The sequence below is a fragment of the Pogoniulus pusillus genome, chromosome 6 (assembly GCF_015220805.1).
Source record: "Pogoniulus pusillus isolate bPogPus1 chromosome 6, bPogPus1.pri, whole genome shotgun sequence".
NCBI classification, from domain to species: Eukaryota; Metazoa; Chordata; class Aves; order Piciformes; family Lybiidae; genus Pogoniulus; species Pogoniulus pusillus.
This window is the reverse complement of record NC_087269.1, coordinates 12280056-12301907: the sequence shown is the minus strand read 5'-3', so window position 1 is coordinate 12301907 and position 21852 is coordinate 12280056. Positions and strand designations below refer to the sequence as shown.

The 21852-nt window shown below is 42.7% G+C and overlaps 1 protein-coding gene across 1 annotated transcript in view; it reads left to right on the top strand.

Annotated features, from left to right (window-relative positions):
* Positions 1 to 21852, top strand: part of SORCS3 (sortilin related VPS10 domain containing receptor 3) — a 354871-nt gene that overhangs the window by 106302 nt on the left and 226717 nt on the right. Inside the window, exon 2 of the mRNA XM_064144433.1 lies at positions 5504 to 5571. Within this exon, the coding sequence (XP_064000503.1) occupies positions 5504 to 5571 (68 nt within the window). The remainder of the gene's footprint in view (positions 1 to 5503; positions 5572 to 21852) is intronic.

The following is a 21852-nucleotide window of genomic DNA, read 5'->3' as shown; positions in this document are numbered from 1 at the left end:
TGAGTTGAGAGTTCTCCTTTTTCATTTGTAAGTCTGTTTGCTATCTCTTTGTTGTTCTGTGTGCTGCTCACTGCTCATCCCTTTGCTTATTATTAATTACACTTGGTAAATATGTGGACAAGGCTTCTGATGACTTCTGTTAATCTCTGTGCTGATACAGCAGGTGCACTTAGGAGATGAATTTCATGAAGTAGTTCAGTGCTGGCCTATCCGATATCTGTCCAAAATGATCACCTGCTCTCTCTGGCAGCTGTGCTCATCTCTCTCCTGTCTCAGTACGAGTGTCACCTGATAGAGAAGCACGCCTGCCTCAGTGGCACTTTTTGATTGTTCTGAAGTTCATTGTCAGCCTGCTGAAGGAACTGCAATGCCTTCCACTCTAATCTGTGTGAAACAGAGTTGCACATTCTGCTGTGGGGTATATGCAAAGCACTTAGCCAGTTCAGAACTGGCAGGATCTGGAGGAGGGTTTAATGAGCTAAAGTAATTTTCCTTCATAGTAAAATTTTACAAGCATGAAAGGTTGTTACACCACCAAATACTCTGAATTGCTTCTGAGTACTTTTGTGATTTATGATCTTGGAGATTACTAATAATTGCCTTAACAATAGGGATCCCTTCAGAGATGTGTTTTCAAGATTGAAATAAATCTAAGCTATCATTTCTGGTTACTTTTTTTCCCCTGCCTTCGTGCTGGCCAAGTTGTGTCAAGACTCAAGGCTGCTGGATAGGCAGCCTCATTTTAAGAAATGGTCTGTCACATTTAAATCTGGATTTAGTGGTTCAGTATACTATACAGTGTGATGATAGGATTCCTCAGTGCCAGAGACTCTTGATTTGTATTGTAGTATAAGCCATTGAAGATAAGTAATTGACAAGGGTTGTCATTTCTGTCATGCACGCCTTACAGGAGGGTGTTCAGCTGACAGTGTAGTTTCTGTAAGATAAAAACACATGGACTGTGGAGAGGTACATGTGTAAAATGAAATGCTAAGGAAAGTCTTGCAGGACTAGAGCATCACTTCTTTCCAAAGAAAAGATGTTTTTTTTTCCTGGTTATCCTTTCTCCATCCCCACTTCTGTCTAGAAAACCAGAACAGTTTATTGAATTATTCAGGTCATTTAGTTTTGTGTAAGCTCAGCTTGAAATTGTGTTCCCCAGAGGTTTTGTATTGCCTTGAGGGAGTTGTAGTGGAGCCTGGCCTGTATTCTCACGTTGTCCTGCAGGCTGGTTTTCCTGTCTTTTGACTCTCAACCAGCTAAGCTGCTTGGTGTTCCGAGGGACATCTGCCCCGGGGGTGTCCCGGGAAGCGCAGTGTGGCTGTGTGGAGCCTGGCCCACAGGAGACAGGCTGACACTTCGCATCCAAGATGTATTCCCTGCAGTGAGCTCTGTGACCCTGGACAAAAAAAGCAGGTCAGCACTGAGATGACTTGCAGTTAATTTTGGGGGAAATTGGTTTGATGAACAGAAACAGTTTCATTTGTGTTTTCTTTATTTTGATTAAAGAATGCCTAAGAGTAATTTTTTGCTGTTTCTGGATCGATAGCACTTGGAACTTTATTGCTTTTATTTCTTTTCCCCAGAGCAGAATGTTTAAATCTTAACTCTAGGTTGAAGAGTAGGCATTTCCTATGGGGTGCTAATTCTAGACTTCAGTTCAGGGTAAGGAAATGTTTATTTTTGTTTGGCAAGAGTACATTAAATATGAAAACTCCAATTTTCAAGTGAATTAAGCTTTTAAAATAAAAACTGTCAAGATTTTCATAGCACAGAGAAGCTATGTTTATTTGTTAGTGTTGACAAAAACAAGCTAAGTTTCTTCAGATATGAAGCAGAAATTGAAATCAAATGTCTCAGCCTAAATCAGTAATGTTGTTTTTTTTTCTTTTTCGTTTTTTCTCCTGTGAGATTTCAGTGTTGGAAAGCAGGTCTCATTTTCCTTCAGTTTTGTTCCATTCTTTTTCAACTAAAGCATTAAAATAACAAAATGTCTTTAGAAAATCTCTGATACTTGCCCATATCTGCTCTTGATACACCTGCTGCTATTAGCATAGATGGGGCAATGGGATGTGGAGGCCTCAGAATAGCGTCCTGGAACACTGTTGAGGTTTCCTCTGCAATGTTGTGTCAAAAGCACTCCATAAAAAACAACCTGGGAAATGGCTGTGCATTTCAGGCTTAGATTTGTGTCTTAACTGCATATGACACTTCCTTAATGGTACGTTTGGTCTGCAGTCAGATGAGGTTGTGTTGTGGGGGAACTTTTACAGCTTTTCTTAGGAAGGTTGTGTGTGTTCAGCCTCTCTAATCCTTCCTGGTTTGCAAACTCCCAAACCACTCCAAGAGTATGCTTTATTAGATCTGAAGCATCTAGTCTTGAAAGTGAGTGGTGACATGGTGGAGGCTACCTGGGGTTGCAGCACAACAATGTTGCCTGACCTAGGCATATGTGGTGAGTGATTTTTATGGACAGGTTGTTGCAGGTGACTGGACTGTGTTTTAGAATAGCATAGCACAGAATAGAATCAACCAGGTTGGAAGAGACCTCCAAGATCATCCAGTCCTATCCCCCAGCCCTATCCAATCAACTAGACCATCCAGTCTTTTCTTGAACACCTCCAGGGATGGCGACTCCACCACCTCCCTGGGCAGCCCATTCCAGTGGCAAATCATTCTCTCTGTGAAGAACTTCCTCCTAACATCCAGCCTATAATTCCCCTGGCACAACTTGAGGCTGTGTCCCCTTTTACTCTTGCTGGTTGCCTGGGAGAAGAGGCCAACTCCCACCTGGCTACAGCCTCCCTTCAAGTAGTTGTAGACAGTAATGAGTTCCCTCTCTGAGCCTCCTCTTCTTCAGGCTGCACACCCCCAACTCCCTCAGCCTCTCCTCACAGGGCTGTGTTCCAGGCCCCTCACCAGCTTCATCCCCCTTCTCTGGACACCGTTCCAGTATCTCAACATCTCTCTTGAATTGAGGAGCCCAGAACTATTACCACTGCCTCGGCCAAATCCTGCTATTTCCTGGGAGCCTGTGAGATTTATCTGCAAAGGGATGCTCATGCTTCTGCTTTTGATGTGTTGTTAACAACAGGTAGAGCAGGATTTTTGTTAGTCATCTTGAACAAAAGTCCAGAAAATCTGTACTAAACAACATGCTTTCACTTTGGATTTATAACTGGAACTGAGAAGGATTCAACCCACTCCTGTAAAGCTGCTGTTACCTTGTGGTTTGCAGGGTTTATGATAGATAGGTGACACCTTCAAAAATGTAGGGCACAGGAGATCTGGGGAGAAGCCACAAAGAACTGGGAGAGAGAGTTGGTGTTGCTGTAGTTGTAATATCAATTTATGGTAGAATTACTCTGAAATTTTACCAGGACATGGAGATTTTATGTAATATGTTTAGGACTGGATCTGAGATGCACTGAGCTCAGCAGAAGTCATCCTGCTGTCCTCAGTGTGATTAAGCTTGGAAACTGGAAAGCTAGCTCTGTGAATCTTCACCACAGTCGTGAGTAACAAAAAGCGTGCCATTTCTCAGGGCTCATGCTGTGGGGAATGCCTTCCTAGAGACTCTCTAGAGGGGTCTTAGTTGTCTGAGACTCTGTTGGATTATAGGGAACACCCTAAATATGTCATTTTCATCAGGTTTGAGTAGGGAGCTGCACTGCTTCCCTCAGTTCATGTAGGAGGAGTTATACAAACAGTGGTTGCTGCAACTTGCAGCTGGCTCTTCACCCTTTGTACGGGAAGGTGTGTGCAGGGTTTTAAGATGCATTAAAAAGGATATTGTCCTTATTTCCCCACTGCACAGCATCAGTTTAGGCTGACATAGGCTCCTCTATGCTGACTCAAATCTGCCTGGCAGGTTTCTTTTCACACCCTGCTGGAAGCAGCTTAGCTTTTATCTTCCTCCTGAAGGTCTCTGCGTGGGCAAATAAAGGGACAAAACGCAATCCGGGATGAGGAAAGTGGATCCAGTAGAGAGAGGAACGCTCAGAGCATCTATTCTAAACCCATTAAGTTGGATACTGACTGCATAGTCACGTACCAAGGTCCCTTACAATTTGAAGAGGTCTCTTCCTGGTATTATGCTGACAGGAACCGACTGCTGCAGACGTTGTGATATTGATTAATCCTCTGGCATTTTTCGGCAAAGCTTTAAATTCCTCACCCAGCAGCCTTTCAGCTGGGAAACCCAAATGAAAGATGTGACAGGGATCACTGCTGGGAGGGGTAGTGGGGGAGGCAGAGGAAGGGAGATATGGCTTTTGCAGTAGAAAAAATCCTTGTGTAGGGAAACATGAGTGAACTCAATCCTTTGGGTCACATCTTGAATTTGAACATATCTTTTAGCCAAATGGGGAAGTGCCTGTTAACAAAACAAAAGTCCACCCCTTCCCCAGGTATTTATTCAGCATTTCCCTAGATGTTTTCATAGCCCAAGCAGGTGTGAGTGAAGCCAGCCTATTCTTGGCTTCTGCAGGGAGGAAACAAGGTTGAAATGTTAAAATGGTCAAAATATAAAATGAAGTGATGCCCCAGAGCTCTTCCTGAGTCTGTTCTCATAGAATCTGAGAGAATGAACTGTGTGCCATCAGTTATAATATAAAAGCCAGGAACAGATACTGGAATGCTCTGAGGGACTTCGTTCTTGCAGGAGTTCCTATCCTGTCTGAGCCTGAGAGCTGTCATGGAGGCTCACAGATTATCAGAGTGCATAGCTGCCTTTTTGGGAGAGCATCCAGCATACTGGATTCCCCAGTGGTCCTCCATGTAATGTTTAACTCTACTCTTCTCCTGCCTCAGTTTGGAGGGACATGACTTCAGAGCCGCAGAGTGGGTCCTGAAGGCCTTTATTCTCCTTTAGCATTGAATTTTTGTCTTTTTCAGTGTCTCCGCTGAATGTCCTGTTCTGTGTCCCTCTGTTTTACCACTGCCATGAGGTGATAGCCCACGGACATTTTCACACTTCTGAAGTCAGTGAGGACAGACAGCAACAAAGCTCATTCTAAGCAAAATGGACTGTCTTGCTGGATGGGGAATCTTCATAAACAAACCTGACAGTTCTTTCCATGGAGACTCACCAGTTCAGACAGCAGCCTGAGAAACAGGAAACGCTGACTGTAATTTCTGATTGGGCTGTTGAGTCATCAAGGGTCTAGCTGGTTCCATTCCTGATCTTGGAGAACCACAGCTGTAGAGAGAGCAGCTCACAATGTTCAATTAACTCCTGTTTTATTTCAAATGCTAAACGTTTTGAGATGAAAAGAAATGTTACTGGTTACATGGTGCATTAAGCTAATGATTGTCTTTTATTTGCTTTTGTTTCCCTTTCTTTTTTAAAACTTGACCCTATAATATCACAACTTTAATGGGTAAATGCTAAGCTCTCCTTTGGATGATCTCAGATGCTTTGTATGTTTTTACACAGTCTAAAGGAAACTTCTTTTTTCTTTTTTCTTCCCTTTCTCTTCTTCCTTCCCTTCCCCCTCCCTAGGTGATTCTCATTCTGACAAAGCTCTACGACTTCAACCTGGGGAGTGTTACAGAGAGCTCGCTGTGGAGGTAAGTGAATTTTAGAAATCACAGCACTGTGTCTGTTGTAAAACTGGAGGCTGAGCAATGTAGGTATCTGAGTTGATCAGAGGAGGCAGCAGAAGAGAATCTGAGATAATTGAAGTTGCTGTTTGGAGAAAGCATGATTTTTCCAAAAACATGATTAACAACACATTGCCTTGATGAAGTGAGGTCTGCAAACAAGGGTTCTTTGATGTAAGAGCACTTCATGGGCACACAGAGGAGATTGGTTTCAATCTTGCATTTGAGTGTCCTTAGAGAAGTCTCTCTCTTCCTTAGAGTCTCTCTTGTGAGACTGGCAGTGAGAACAGTCTCTGTAGCTGGTACATTCTCACTAAAACAGTGTCCATATGACACAGTGCATGATATAATCTTAGCTGATCTTAGTCTTGTTCTTTGGTCCTGTGAGCTGAGATGATCACCCTGGTAGTGAACCTGTGGTGCTTTTGGTTTTAAGGACAGACACTGAAGGATGATTTCAGAGGTCCCTTCTGACCCCTACCATTCTGTGAATACAGATACCACAGGTGACACAGTGAGGTGCTGGTGTCGTTTCTGCTATCAATAGACTTGAATAGTGTCACGTACCTGCCATTCTCCTAGTCTGGCATAGGAGGTGCAGTGTCTTGGCCTGGGGAAGTATGTGCTGTTCAGAGTGTGTGTTTGTGAGTAGGAATGTGCATTTGAAATAAATGAAGTCTCACTCACCCCATAAAAACTGCACAAACTCACCCCCATAAACAGGCCAATTCCTTGACTTCTGTAATCACCAGTAGTTTATACCTGCTGCAAATTGCTTTTCCTCCTAGGGACTTAAACCTAAAGAAAAAAGGCAGATATGGGTTGTGGGAGACCAAGTACCTTGCATCAGGTTTTCCTGATGCTGTTGTGCAACCTGCTGAAAATATAGTTGATGGAACCGCCAGTGCACTGCAGCATTATAGGCATTGCTTCTGATGTGAGCAGCTTCTTGGCAGATGGTCTCTCATACTTCTTCTCAGCTAATTTAAAAGCCCCTGTTTGGAGCAGACTTTGAGCTTGTGCTGCAGTTTTATTGCTGCTAATACATTTAAGGGTTAATTGTTCAGCAGAGCTCTTGAAACTTCTTAATTTGAACAGTACTTCCAAAGCCTAATTGCACTGTACCATGGTAATCTGCAAAAGTATAAATAACCATGCTGCTAATAAGAGAGAACACAGTAATTTCCACTTACACTGCTACTTTTCAAGGTATTAAAGCCTTAAAAAACTTTTTTGCTCCTTTACCTAACAAGTAGAAATGGCACTGTGATTGTACTTTAAATGTAATTGCCAAGCAATCTGCTCTGCATAAATAATGTAAACAAGCTGGCAAATCCTGTCCTAATACAGAACTTGCAGCATCACCCGAGCTCTGTGGAAGGATAATAGCTCCATCCCTTTTGGAGTTTTCCCAGGGTGGTAAAAATGTAGTTCATCATCAGGACAGCTGAAGGCATCCAGTGCTTGATCATCTGGGGAAACACACCAATTTCTGGATGTGTTTCAGTGTGTCCTGGGACAATTCTGCACATTTCCTGCAGTGAAATATGGGCCAGCATGGGGCCAAGAGACTCGGAGATGTTAAAGTCAGAATCTCCTGGGTTCTTTTCCAGGCTCTGGGAAGAAAGCTGAAGATAAGAATTAGAAGGTAGGAAACCTTAGTTTCCCACCTAGAAAATTCAGGATTAAACCATATTGTACTTCAGAGGGGAATGTGGAGTCTTAGAAAGCATCTATAAGCTTCTTTGGAAAGAACATTGAGAAATGCAAATAAATACTAAGTGGAAGCAATAAGCCAAGAGAAACACTCCTCTTCTCAGGATATTCTGTTCTATTTGCACATTAAGGCCTCTGAATCTGCATTATTTAAATGGATACTTTTCAATATTTTCTTTTAGTTTTTTAGCCCCTGAAAATTTCAAAAGGAGGATCTGTCTTTGCAGAGTGGATTTAAACCTTCTGGTAACAGCTTTGCTTTTCTTAGTTGCTCTCTGTAGACTCTTTCAAAGACATCTCTGAGCCCTGAGAACTGATGGTTCACAAACTGAATGCAACTATCAAGTAATTACCAGAAGGAGATCTGGAGACCTCCAGGAGTTGGTTTTTTTTCCATAGATTTGTAGAATGGTTGGGTTGGAAGGGACCTTAAACATCATCTATGTCCAAGCCCCCTGCTGTGGGCAGGGACACCTTCCACTAGGCCGTGTTGCTGAAGTCCTCCAACCTGTCCTTGAACACCTTCAGTGAGAGGCATTCCAGTGTCTCACCACTTCCAGTGTAAAGAATATCTTCCTAATAGCCAATCTAGATCTGCTGTCCACAAGCTTAAAGCCATTGCCCCTTGTCTATCACAAGTCCTTATAACGAGTCCCTCCCTGGCTTTCTTGTAGGTCCCTTTCAGATATGGGAGGGCTGCTAACAGGTATCTCCTGAGCCTTTTTTTTTTTTCTCAAGGCCCAACACCCCCAGCTCTCACAGTTTGTCCCCATAGGGGAGATGCTCCAGCCCTCTGACCATCTTAGAATCATAGAATAGTTTAGGTTGGAAGTGACCTCAAAGATCATCTAGTTCCAAATCCCTGCCATAGGCAGGGACACCTCCCACTAGAACAGGTTGCTCTTTGTGGCCTTGCTCTGGATATCCAGACTAAAGAGAGAGAATCACCTCCCTTGTCCTGCTGGTTATGCTTCTTTTGATGCATGCCAGGACGCAGCTGGCCTTCTGGGCTGCAAGTGCACATTATTATTGTTATTGTTGGGTTTGTGTTTGGTTTTTGGTTTTTGAGTTTGTTGTTTGGGTTTTTTTTTTCGTGGAAACATATTGCTGTTTTCTGTGTGACGCATGCTTTCTGCTGACAAGGAGTCTTGTCCATCTGAGCCATGGAGCTGTGTGATACCTCTTCCAAATGCTTGGCAAACACTGTTGCTTCCATAAAAAAGGAGTAGCAGTGCTTCAAAGGATGCAAAGATAGAGCAGAGTGCAATGTAATCTCCAAATACCATCTTGCCTCTGCCTGTTTCATGCATCAAAAGCTGCATCTCTGTTCCCTCTGGGTTACGGCACAAGAGACTTTGTTTAATGGAAAACTGAATTGCCATGTAAGAGAAATTTCTAATCCCTGCATCTAAATACAAAGACAAGTAAATCAATAAGAAAACATCCTGAATATAATTAAAAATGTGAGTGAGAGCAAAAGAGGGAAAGAGGAGAATGAAAAGTTCTGTTGAAAGCTGATCCTGTGTCAGGCTGATGTAACTTTAGACAGAGGAAATGCTAGTCAGCATTTGAATGCAGGCACACAGACCTTGCTCTAATAAGCAAATGCATGCTTCTGAGGCTGAAAAAATCACAGAAGAGATCTCTGTTGCTCCTGAAGCAACCAGCCTTGTGGCAGCCAGCTTTGAGGAGAGGACAGACCCCCACACACCCACTCACAGCTGCACGACTCTCCCTTGTGAATAGCCACATCTTTTCTTGGTCACAAGAGATACCTGTTGGTTGTGGTTTGGATTTTTGTTTACTTTTCACCAAGTCGAGTGAAGATAATAATTTTCCTCCTATGGAAGGAAGCTAATTAATTACAGTTGTATTTGCCATGGTGTGAGACATCAGAATTTGTGGATAGGTCTTTTTTGTAGGTCCATAAGTATAACTGGACATATTATTTAAGCTTCTCAGGTGTGCAAGAAAGGTAGAAAAATATGTAACTCAATAGCTAAGAATTCAGCTACATCCTGCCCACTTTAAGTAAAAAAAAACAAGAGTTGGACATAGGATTTCTGTAGAATTATCCCCCCCTTCCTCCACACCCTTCTCCATCAACAAAAGGGAAACAGTTCTCCTTCCTAATCTATAAATTGGTTTTGAGTGCTGTTGGAGCATCTCTAATTGCCAAAGCCTCTGTAGACCAGGTTCCCTTCATCAAACTTCATTGTCCATGATAAAATGCAAGCATGAAGGAGTTATCTGTCATGAAATCCAAATAGGAGTGGAGGCCAGACTGTTTCACAGGAATTGTAGTCTAAGAAGGCATCTGTTAAGAGAATGAGAGGATTAGCTATCCAAAATATACTGTCAGGAAGGCACCATTCACACCAGGAGTTGAAAGGTTGAGTGGGTTTTTGGCCTATTTTTCTGTTGAAAAATCTCAGGTAGATTTTACTGGGAGAAGGAGAGAAAGGGAAGTATATTCAGTGCCTTATTTCTTCAGATGTGTGCATTCATAACACTTCCACATCTAACCAAATCTGATTGTGATAATATGAGTTTTGGTTTCAGGTGTATATTGTGTTTAGATTTATTATACGTTATATTATAACATATAATAACTATAATATATTATATATTATAGTTAATCTTGTTGCTCTCTAGTTGTTTCCCTCTTGTGGTGCAATTGCAAATAAACAGGAGGAACCTGTGGAGTTCCTTTAAAAATTCTCTAGGTTTTACAAGCAAAGGAAGAGCCTTGTGAGTGTTTCCTTGCTTGTCTCCTGTTTTAGTTGTACAGTATTTAGATGGGGTTATGTGAATGTGGTAGTCTGGATAAGTCTTTGAAGTGCCTATTATAATATTTAAAACATTTTCAACTGTTTCAGCCAGTGTGGGTTGAACAGTTATTTCTGTTAAGATAACTGGAATAAAAGATCTTCCACTTTTGTGGTTTTTTTTAGTATCTGGAGCTGTGATATGTATTTAGATTGCAGATTAGTAACTGAAAAGACAGCCTTCATCCCAAGAGAGCTTTCAGTCTCAGATAAAGACAAAGAGACAACAAGGCAAGCCAGCAGACAGAAGTGCAAGTTAGCAGGATGATATTTATGATCAATGTAATAGCCATGACTGCAACATATCAGCTAATTAGGCAGTGGGGAGTAGTTTAGATATGCTTCCAAAGTGTAAGCACTTACATGTGTCAGCTCTGAGTCCCCACTACCATTTTACTGACTTTTGATGGTCCCCTGGAGGAGTTTTCCCCTGTTGTGGTCTCAGCTAAATTATCTGATGGTACATAATGCTGGTCCACGCATTAATCCATACTCAAAACCATGACTTACGCTCTGCTTAAAAACCTAAAATGCTGATGAAAGGATCATTACACATATTCCTTCTTGTTTATTAACCAAGAAATTATGTTTCCATGGCAGCAGTCAAAAATCCTCAAGCATCGATTTGCTTTTGTGCCTGCTGTGCCTCGAGAGGTTGATCTGTTGTCTTAGCTTCTGTGTTGAGCTAAAAAACCTCCAACTTTTAGCTTTTTGGCAGAAACAGCTGCAAAGCACAGCAGCTGCAACTTAGCTTTGAGCTGAGAGGGGTGGAATCTCTCAGTATGGTTGCAAGCTGCCTTATGTCTTGCATTGCTCTTACGGTTCTGTTTGAATTACCAAAGGGCTTTACCCTGTTTCTTTCTGTGTCTTTATCTCTTACGCCTCTTACAGTCTGCAGAGACTGTCAGTATGTTTCAGTGTACCTCTAGCATTTGTGGCCTTTGCAAAATTCCATAGCTCAAGCTGACTTCTCCACTCTAGGTTCATGTGTTACACACATGGCTTTGGGTAGGGGTGCTCTGTAGATGTGAAATGGTGAATGTGGTGTGAAATGCTGTGTCTAGCCTTTGAGCTCTGGTCTCCTTGCTCCAAATGTAGCAGCCTCCAAGATGAGTAAAAAAGCAGGGATCAAGGGATTCAATAAGCCTAAGTCAAATTTAGCTGTGAAACAAGCTAAATCTCAAATAAGGTATGGCTCAACCATGATGAAAAAGTGTTTCTACCCTTGGGGCAATGCATTATTTAGACTGTGGTGTTACAAGTGGCCACTTCTAGTTTGTGCCACAGCCTCTTTCTCAGTACTGGTCAGGTTCCACAGATTTCACAATGAAGAATTATGATTTTTTTCAGGAATTTGCTGTATTGAAATAATTTACAGATATGCTGCCATGAGCAGCTGACATCTCCCTGCACTATTGTCAAATTTGATTATATTTATTGTTTTTCACTTTTATGCTGACAACATGGATCTTAGATACATGTTATTTTCTGGAGGACTGTATTCAGGCATAAAATTAATGGAGATGGTTTTCAAAGTAGTAGTTCTTCCTGTGACTGCATCTTACTTGGCATTTTTTAAACAACACTGAAGTGCAGAAATTCTGTGCTGGTAGGGAAAAGAGTTTTCTGTCTCCAGTCAGCTATCAGAGCGTGGAGGGAGGGAGCCAGATGGGTGCAGAAGCACATTCTTGACCTCTGTTGGATTTGAAAACCAGGGTGCCCACATGTTGCTTAGCATCTCCACTGTTGTTACTAGAGTGCATAAATAGTCTAGATTGATGAGGGCTGTTTTTTCAGGCTATGAGAGCCACCTGTCAAAACCCTTGTGCTTGAGAGCTCCTAGGTTCAGACTGCTGAAGAACAAAGGGAATGGGGAACTGTAGCAGATGATTGAAGTTTCACATTGGAATTTTTCCTCATGTCTGTCAGCACCCTGTGTTGCAGTTAGTGTGAGCCTTCAGCAGTAGCCCAGAATAATGCAGTTCTCAGCCTTTAGCATTCTTGCTGGTTTGTCCTTTCCCCACAATAGGTGATTCAGTTTACCCTGGCTCAGTGCAGCCTGGATGTCAGTCACAGCCATCTTGGCATGGAAGCCACACTTCTATTGGGAGAGGCATAGCAGCTGCATGTTGGCCCATTCTGAGCTAGCTGCTGCCAAATGAGTATCACGGTCATCTGAGAAGTTCCTTGACCCAAGAGCTAGGTAGTCCCTAGCCATGAAGAATTGAACATTTTCAAGCCAAGTGAAAGTTTCTTGTTTGCTCTTGTGGCTAGACTGCTGCTCACTTTGGAAAAACAGGTCTTGTTCTTCCACTCAGGCTGACGTACAGAGTTTGACACAGCCTCCAGACATCTGCATTTTTCCAGCTGTGCATGTGTGTCATCGGGTGAGTTGAATCTGCTGCTGTTGCTCATACTGTGTTGCTGTCGTGACAGCTTCAAAAAGAAAGTGCTGGCTGGAGCAAAGTGTCACGAGGCTTGAAGTTCAGATTGTAAAATGAGAGGCTTTCTCTTCTGGTTGCTGCTTTTGTTTTCTGAGGTGTTGGTCTTTTCTGCTGGGAGAGCTGTGGGTTTGGAGATGGGTGGGAGATTGCTGCCTTCTGCTGCTGCTTCTACTTTTTGCTGCACTTCTCTGCAGATAGGCTAAGGTAACTGCCCATCTTCATCAATCCATTAAAAGTTCTTATCTCATTCTAGAGGTTTTTTTTTTTTGGTGTTACTTTTCTTCCCATCTGCTTGGTGAGAGTGGGTTTTGTAAGAGCAGGCTGTGTTAACCCAGGACGATGTGTTGCAGGAGGCATTATAAAGCTAGTTAATAAACAGGAGCAAGAGAGAAACCTGGCAAAAATAGCTGAGTATCATCAAGGAGAGAAAAGGACATTGCATTAAGCTGCACTGCAGGGATGCTCAGTGTTCACAAAAGGCTATGCATGCAATGACTGGTTTTGTGCCCTTTAGATAATTTTAAAGAGCAATAAGGGAGTGGCTTAGTTTCCTTGTGTTTGCTGGTTTAGAAGGGTGTCCGTGACAGTAATGTTAGAAGTTGCTGGTTATCAGATGATGATAACAATTGACCACCTTATTCTACTGTAGAAGAGAAGCCATTAGAAGCAGCCAGTATCAAAATCCTTTTCTGCTTTGAGGTGATTAATTATCCTTCTAGTTATGGCTTTCCAAAGATCTAAAGAAAACTTTCTGTGGGCATATGAAAGGGATTATTTTTAGGTTTAGCCCTCCTTACATGTCCCAGAGAGTCACAGGTGGTGTCCAGAGTGACCAATATTTGCAATTCAATAGGAGGTGCTGTCATTAAAACAAATGGATAATGTGAGCTAAAACTGTTTTAAATGCCTGCATTGGAAACTAATCATGAAAATTAATAGCATTATGTTAAATCCACTGCTGGGTAAACTCAGTAATAAAAATAGGATCTAATTGCTTAATTCTTTAATATATGACTATCTTCTGGAGAGGACTTTCATTTGTCTCTTCCCTGTTGCTTCTCTAATCCTATTATATCCCACATTTTTTTTTTTCCATAAGGGGAATGGTAAGGTTCAGTCCTCTGCTTTTGGACTTGGCTTTCACAAGTAATCATGTTAATGTTGACTCGGAGATGGTGGGGACCAAGAGGGAAAATGTAAAGTCATGTGAAAAGTAGCAGCCTACCAAATATGAGTCTTGGGGTGGTGAGCAGATTGCACCTTTGCTTATTAAGATGCCTTAGTGATCTTATTTCATGGAACTCATTTGTCTCTCACGAACCAGCCTTCTGTCTGCTCCATTTGTTATGTCTTTTAATTGCTCCATCAATGACCTTTCTGTGGGGGGTGGGAATGCCATAAGACATGAGACCTTTTGAATGTATTAATTTTTGGTTTGCCAAGAAAGCTCTGAGACTAATTGCCAAGACTTCCCAGAAGATATTAGTTTACAAATTTTTGTGACACTTATGATTTATTAATGTGCTTCCTCCTACATCTGCTCATCCCTACTCCTTGGTGGAATCCTTGCTGAATTGGAGAGAATTAATAAAACCAGAACTGCAGATTGTAATGGTATTTTAGGTAGGTGGCTAGTTAAAAAATGCAACCCATATTCAGAGTGCGTTATTCATATCTGTGACTTCTGAGGGCTAAGCAAAGACTTTGTCTAGGATCTTGATTTGATGAGGGTGTTGCATGGTGGCAGCACAGAGGTTTGTTTTTATGTGTGCCTGTTACTCCCTGTTAAACATTTGCTACACATCCCTGCTCACTGCTTCATTCACAAGTCTTTAGCAACTTGAAAGGGGGGGCCTGCTTTGCTGCAGTTGTTGACCTTCAAATGTGTCTGTGCAGAGGACTGGACTGGTCACTAATGTATGTTGCTGATGTCTTTTTGTGAGGAGTGTGTACATTAAATAGGTCTAGAAAATTCTTGTGGTTGTACATCGGTTTGTTTTCATAGATAACCAAATTATTGGGATGTTTCTGTTAATAAGTAGGCCTGAGAACTTTTGGATATGTTTTGTTTTCTTGCTGAGGACAGAGAGGCAAGGAGAAAAAAGCAATTTACCAAATTCCAACTGGTTTTGGGTAGTGTTCTTAGGACAAAGATGGAATTCTAGATAGAAATGTACAGAGGACGAAAACAAGCTGTGTTTTAACTTCCCATGTTTCAGGTAAGAGCCCTACCCATCCCTCTTTTCCTCTCTCCCTCATAACTGTTCAATTATTTAAACTCTGTGAAAGAGCTCCCAGAAGAGAGGCTGAGAATCTCTCCAGGGAGAGACTGACACTAATCTTATGTGCACAAGATCCAAGTTCAAGCCCTAGCTCTGAGTAAGTATAAAGGGAAGTGCTTTTTATTCCACAAGTAATTAAATTGTGTAGCTCATTGCTGCAGGATTTGTGAGGCAGAAATAAAAGTGTAAATGGATTTCAGAAGAGGATTCAGTGAATTAACGGAGGATATTTCTGCTGGTGGCTGTTAATGTGATGTGGTGGCAGTAGCCTGTCACGTATTCATTATTTTATGACATGACATCTTAGGTTTGCAGGTTTTGGATCAGTGTTGCAGAAACATCAGCCATTTTTTGGTTGTCTGTTCCTCAGCAGCGAGCTCTTCATGCCTCAGACACTCTGGTGGAATAGCTGGGGTTGACCTGGAGATGTGGTATGCCACAGTACTTTAGTGGTTTGGGGGTTTGGAGAGCTGTAAGTCGGGAGCGATGGGTAGGAGACCATGGGAAGGAACACGAGGATTTTTAACTCTTTCTTACACTTTGCACAGAACATTCTGTGGCAGATTAGCAGGTGTCCCAGGTTAGGGCCAAAAGCAGGCTGGGGCCGGAGGACAGAAGTGACCCTTGCTCCTTTCGGAGAGTAAGAACGCAGGTAGTGCACACTGATTGGCAGTGTAAAGGGAGATTCTATTTGCTGGTGCATGTACGCAAAAGGCAATCAGGTAGGATGGATACATCCACGAGATAGGCCGAGTCTGTTGGACTAAAACCATCTAGAATCCTCCACCCCCAGCAGGCCTGAGAGTAGGCCAGAACTGCCTTCCCCAGCTTAGGCCTGCAAGGCCTCAGCAGGCCGCATGATGCAGCTCAAGATTCCCTGCCAGCCAGGAGCCCTCTCCCACACAGACCATGGGATAAGTAGAGATGTGCTTTGCTTCTGGAGAGAGAAGGGAAAGGAGGAGAAGGAGAAGAGAGCAATGCCAGCCAGGTACTGCCTTATAAGCTGCAGAATAGCATAATATGAGGAGAGGCTGAGGGAGCTGGGGTTGTTTAGCCTGGAGAAGAGGAGGCTCAGGGGTGACCTCATTGCTGTCTACAACTACCTGAAGGGAGGCTGTAGCCAGGTGGGGGGTGGCCTCTTCTCCCAGGCAACCAGCAATAGAACAAGGGAACACAGTCTCAAGTTGTGCCAGGGTAGGTATAGGCTGGATGTGAGGAGGAAGTTCTTGCCAGAGAGAGTGATTTGCCATTGGAATGGGCTGCCCAGGGAGATGGTGGAGTCACCATCCCTGGAGGTGTTCAAGAAAGCCTGGATGAGGCACTTAGTGCCATGGTCTAGTTGACTGTCTAGGGCTGGGTGCTAGGTTGGCCTGGATGACCTTGGAGGTCTCTTCCAACATGGTTGATTCTATGATTCTAACAGTATTACAACATCCTGGGATGACCTGGTCTGCCCCTCTGGGAGGGGACTTTGTGCTGCTCTTAAGGGAACCAAGATCCCCCCCCCCAAAACTACCACAGCAGCAGGTTGTACTTTGTAATCTGGCCTGCTCTCACGGGATTTGTGTCTTTTGCACTCCAGTTAGGTTCTCCATCACCTGCCCAGCTGATGGCTGTCTGGGATGCAATCACATTTTCTTAGTAAAGCTGTTTTTTGTTAGATTGAAGCTATACTTTGAAATACAGTTGAAAAAAAAACTCGACTCAGTCAAACAAAACCAACTAACCAAATAAAACCAGACTGTCTTTGATCCCAGAATCACAGAAAATTTCTGGTTGGAAGAGACCTCAAAGATGCAATCCAACCTTTGACCCAGCACCCAAGAGTCAACACTAAACCGAGCCCAAGTTGCCAGGGCCACACACTGCTTAAACACCTCCAGGGATAGCGACTCCATTCCAGTGTTTGATAACTCTCTCTGTGAAGAAGTATTTCCTAGCATCCAGCCTGAACCTCCCCTGGTGCAGCTTGTAACCATTTCCTCTAGTCCTGTTGCTTGCCACCAAGGAGAGAAGGCTGGGCCTCTCCTCACTCCAGCCTCCCTTCAAGTAGTTGCAGGGAGTTATGAGGGCTCCCCTCAGTCTCCTCTTCTCCAGACTGAACAACTCCAGCTCTGTTAGCTGCTGCTTATATGCCATATGCTCCAAGTGCTTCACCACCCTTGTTGCCCTTCTCTGAATGCATTCCAGCACCTCAACGTCCTTCTTGTAGCGAGCTGTCCAGAACTGAACACAATAGATGTGATGGAATTTAATTGTCCAGCCAGACCTTTCGGGCACACAGCTGGGTTTGATCATCCTGACAGTGGGAAGTTAAACCTGTACACGTCTGTCTTTCCAGAAAACTAGGTGATGAAATGGGAAATTTAGGGAATTTAATGCCAGAAGGTGTCTCTGATGTTGATCTTGGTGTGAATTAGTATTTGTTTTGGAAAAAGAGTTTGAGGGAGCTGGAAGAATATGTTTGTTCCTGCTTTTGCAGCTTACGTGTGCTTTATTTAATACAGTTTTTCTGTGCCTGTTAATGAATTTATTTGATTGTGAGCTCCTCGAGAAGTGAGTCATCCTACCTCATCAGAAATTAATTTTGAGCATGGGTCATGTTCCCAGGCATTTAGTCCTGGGCTTTGGTTGAGAATGTCAGAGGAAGCTTTGCCAAAAGCGAATGTGTTTTTGAAGCATCATAATCCCTATGAAGTCATCTTGTCAGGGGTGGCAGGTAAAGTGTGTTTGCAGTGCTTTGCCTACTTGTTTAGAAAAAGTAGCAAGGCAGCACTCAGGAGGGAGTTTGTAGCCAAGAACCTGCTGTTGCAGATCCTGTGGGTGTTGTGACTGTTGCTGCATCAGCGGAGCTGCATCTGTTAACAGGAATTGGCTATTCCATCTTTTCTTTATCATCTGGAGCAGCAATTCCATTGCTCTCATTAGAGAGCTGCTCCTTTTGTTGAGTTATCTCATCTGACATTCTAATTAGATTCGGATACTGACTGCAAAACTTTTTGCAGGAAGTCATGCTTAAAGATGAATTTGTTTTGGTCTTACTAATGTCTTTTTCTGATCACTCTTTACTGTGCAGAGGAGGTTCATTGGCATAGATTAGTAGTGGATGCATTCACTGTGGAAACTTGCCAATATTAATGAAAACCACACACTAACGTCTAAATATGCAAATAAATAATTGCAAAAAAGAACTTCAATAATAAATTGTGTAAGAACTTTCATGCTGGATTTGATCTAGTATGGTTTGGAAAGCCTGACTAGAAAGCCCCAGAAAGGAATACGGTTAAAGTCTTACAAAATGATGTGATATGCAAAGAGTCTGTGCTAATGTGAGTGGGTGGGTATCTCTCGTATGAGGAAAGCCTGAGAGAGCTAGTACTGTTTAGCCTGGAGAGAAGACACCAGGTGGGGAGGGTGCTTAGTGACAGGACAGGAGACAATTGATGGGCACAAAGTGAAGATCAAAAAGTTCCCTCTGAATATCAGGGAAACTTCTTTTTTTCCCCACTACATAGATGACTGAATACTGTTAAGTTATTGAATACTGCCACTGGTTGCCCAGGGAGTTTGTCTTCATGCTTGGACATATTCAAAAGATGCATAGAATAGTCCTGGGCAGCTGGCCCTCTCTGGAAATATTCAAAACCTGCCTGGAGGTGTTCCTCTGTGATCTAATATAGGTGATCCTGCTCTGGCAGCGGGGCTGGACTGGATGATCTTTTGAGGTCCCTTCCAGCCCTGGACATTCTATGATTCTGTTGTGATTACTGATTCTGGGTCCCAAGTTCTTGGCTGCTGGCTCTTTTCTGCAGGCACAGAAGTGGAAGGGTGGGAGTGAGGTAGGTGCTGGTTTTGGTTTTCTGGTTTGTGCTGTTTTTTCCCTGTATTTCACTGTGCAACTTCTGCAAACAGCCTAAGCTAAGGTAACCATGCATTGTATTATTAGATTAAGGTAATTATGCATTGATATCTTATGTTGTATTAAAGTCTTATTTATCTCAACCCTGAGTTGTGTGCATGTTACTTTCCCCCTCATTTTTGTGTTGGGGAAGTAGGCAAGTTAGCCTTTGTGCTAAACCATTACAGGTTCACGAAAGAGAGAATAATTTGTTTCATAGGACAACATGCAGTTAATCTGTGGATCTCCTTCCTGGAGCATGTTTTGGAAGGTAAAGTTCACACTGGGTGAAGTGAAGTTCCTAAAAGCACAAAGTCTGTCAATAGATACATTATGTGCATTACTTTATCTGTGGCTTGGAAAGCCTCCTGACTTCTGTCACTTACTTGCTAGGCACTTAGGACTGGATTAGGAGCCAGCAGGTTCTTTTGCTGAGCGGTTTCTCTGTTGGTGCCACATCATGGCTTGCTGCAAGTTGCAGTTCTCCTGTCCACACTAAACCCAGGCTTTAAATCATCTTGCATGATTTGCTTCTCTTTGAGTGAGTTGTTCTTTTCTTTTCTGTTCCCCTCTCCCTCCTCTCTTGACTTTTCTTTCCAATTAGGCTTGGGACCAAGTCATATAAATCTTTGATGTTTTGTAGAGTGGCTGGTAGAATTTAGTACTTTAACATGGGTTGTGTCTGTTTATGTTGGTGTTTTATTATGTTGTGGTGTTCATTTTTTGTTATTTTTTTTCCAAATGCACTGCCATTTTATAATGGCTATAAATCTGAAGGATGGAGACAAATTGTTAAAAAACACTTAAGAAATCCTGCCATCTTTCCTCTAGTCTGATCTGTCTCCCTCGTTATCTCTGTGGTACATTCATTTGGCCTCTAATTAAGTTAATAAGTGCCCAGTATGAAGCACTCGGTTCTCCAAATAATATTTACATCTCTCCAGCCCTGACTGTAGCATTTGATTTATTTACTTACCCCATGTTCTTCTTCTGTGAAATCTGTCAGCCTCGTCTTTTGCAGTATATGACTGAGCAAGTAAAAATGAAAGCTTCTGTGAACTAGTAGATGATGGGAAGCTAGTGCATTTTTACATGTAGGTTTTCTGCTTCTGAATAAAAGCTGTAAAAAGTTAGTGAGGCCATTCTGTAACCAGATTATTAGGACTTGTTTCTGGGTCTTTGAATGGCCAGTTACTTTAGAGAATTGCCTCTGTAAATATCAGTACTTGCTGATGTCCCATTCTCTCTGAAGCTTGCTGTCCAGATGCCTGCATCCAGCAGCTGTCTATCTGCAGGAGCTGGGCATTCAGAATTCTGCAAATCTGTTCAGAGAGGCAAACGTGGTGCTGCTTTGGAATAGTTGAAGGATCTTATCCCATAATAAATCCAAGAACATTGTATAGCATCTGTAACAGGACTGTTAACTTTTATTCTATGGATCTTGCAGTCTATCTTGGAGCATCTGTGAGGAAGATGACAGGAGACTGGTTTCAGGAAGATGGCTGGGCTGTTAGCACAACCACTGCTGCCAAACCTTACTCCAAAGTCATGTAGTAGCTTTGACTGGAAATGAGGGGCACGTTAGGAATTTCCCTGGGACGCAAATACATGCCATTTCTGACTGTCTGTAATTACTGCCAGAGTGTGGGACTTAATAGCAGGGGCAGCTGGGCTGAAAGCATGTGTGCAGATCAGCTCTGCGCCTTGACAGCCTAGGGTCTTGGCATGTAGTCACATATCTTGGGGTCTGAGTCCATACTCTATGTGGCACAGGGGAGTGGGGCAAATAAGCAATAAGCTGAGACTAAGGCAAATAAGCAATAAGCTGAGACTAACCATCTGTAATTACCCATCCATGCATGCCTTGGCAGATTCAAAAGCCACTTGAGAGAAGTACACACATTACTGGGACATGGCTACAAGCCTTATGGAGGTCTGAAGCTCACAAGGAGTAATCATTCCCCATGGAAAAGAAATGTGTCAGTCCTCTTGCACCACTTCCTCTGATGTGTTAGAAATCATAATGGTAATTTTCTTTAAGAAGGAAGCCTGGTTGCTGATTATTGGTCCTGAAAGGGAAAGACCAAGCAGCAGGTTCAGAGCAAAAGTCAGGGACAGTATGGATAAGAGTAGCCTGCATGCAGGGAATTAAGTCCAAGCATCTGGTATGGAAACAGGAAAATCATACAACTTCCATCAACATCAAGTGGTGTATAAGTTTCCTGAGGACTTCAGCAGACCATGATAAATCCCTGGGTCTTGTGCAGTTACTTCAGGGATTATAGGCAAGCTGTTGACCTTGAGGTGCCCCAAACACAGATCTCTACAAGCCAGCATGTGGGAGGATTTGTCCATTCTTTGGGTTATTTGCAGCTGTAAGTGTGGTTGAGGGAAAACCAAGGCAGCAAGATCATCTGTTAAAGCATAAGGTTTCAGATATAATGTTATATTGCCATGGAGCAGTTAAAGCTACAGAGTAAGCAGTGGACCATGGTACATCATTCAGTGTGCTTCTAGCAAAGTAGAGAATAAATGTCCCATGGAAGATTAAAATCCCATTGGTTCTATTATCTGTAACCAATAAAGGTATGAGGGGTATCCATGAGGAATACAGAATTAACACATTTAACTTTTTCTCAGAAGTGCAGTTTCTATTTTGTACAAGGCATGGGAGACAAAGCAAGAGAAGCTTAGTGTTTGTGGGGGTTTTGTTTGTTTGCCTTTTTTCTAATTTTTTTTTTTTCTTCCCTGGAAAAGTACATGGCAAAGGAGGCTGTGATGGACCTCTGAAAGTCTGGACAGTGGTCTGCATGTTACCTCATTGCAGGGTTTAAGGGGTGTTACCTATAACAGTCATACCATCTGAAAAGTTAGTAGCTTGCCCAGTGGCACTTGAATGGTCATCAGCACAGATCTGGCTATATAACAGAAGATGGACCTGCTGTGTGGTGAGGATGTATAACAAGTCTGTATTTTCGCTTTGGAGGTACTCCTTTTGTATCATGACAGTGTGTGTGATTTGTTTGAGGAACAGATGAGCCAGTAGTTCAGCTAAAGTAGGAAAGCAAAGGAAAATCCTT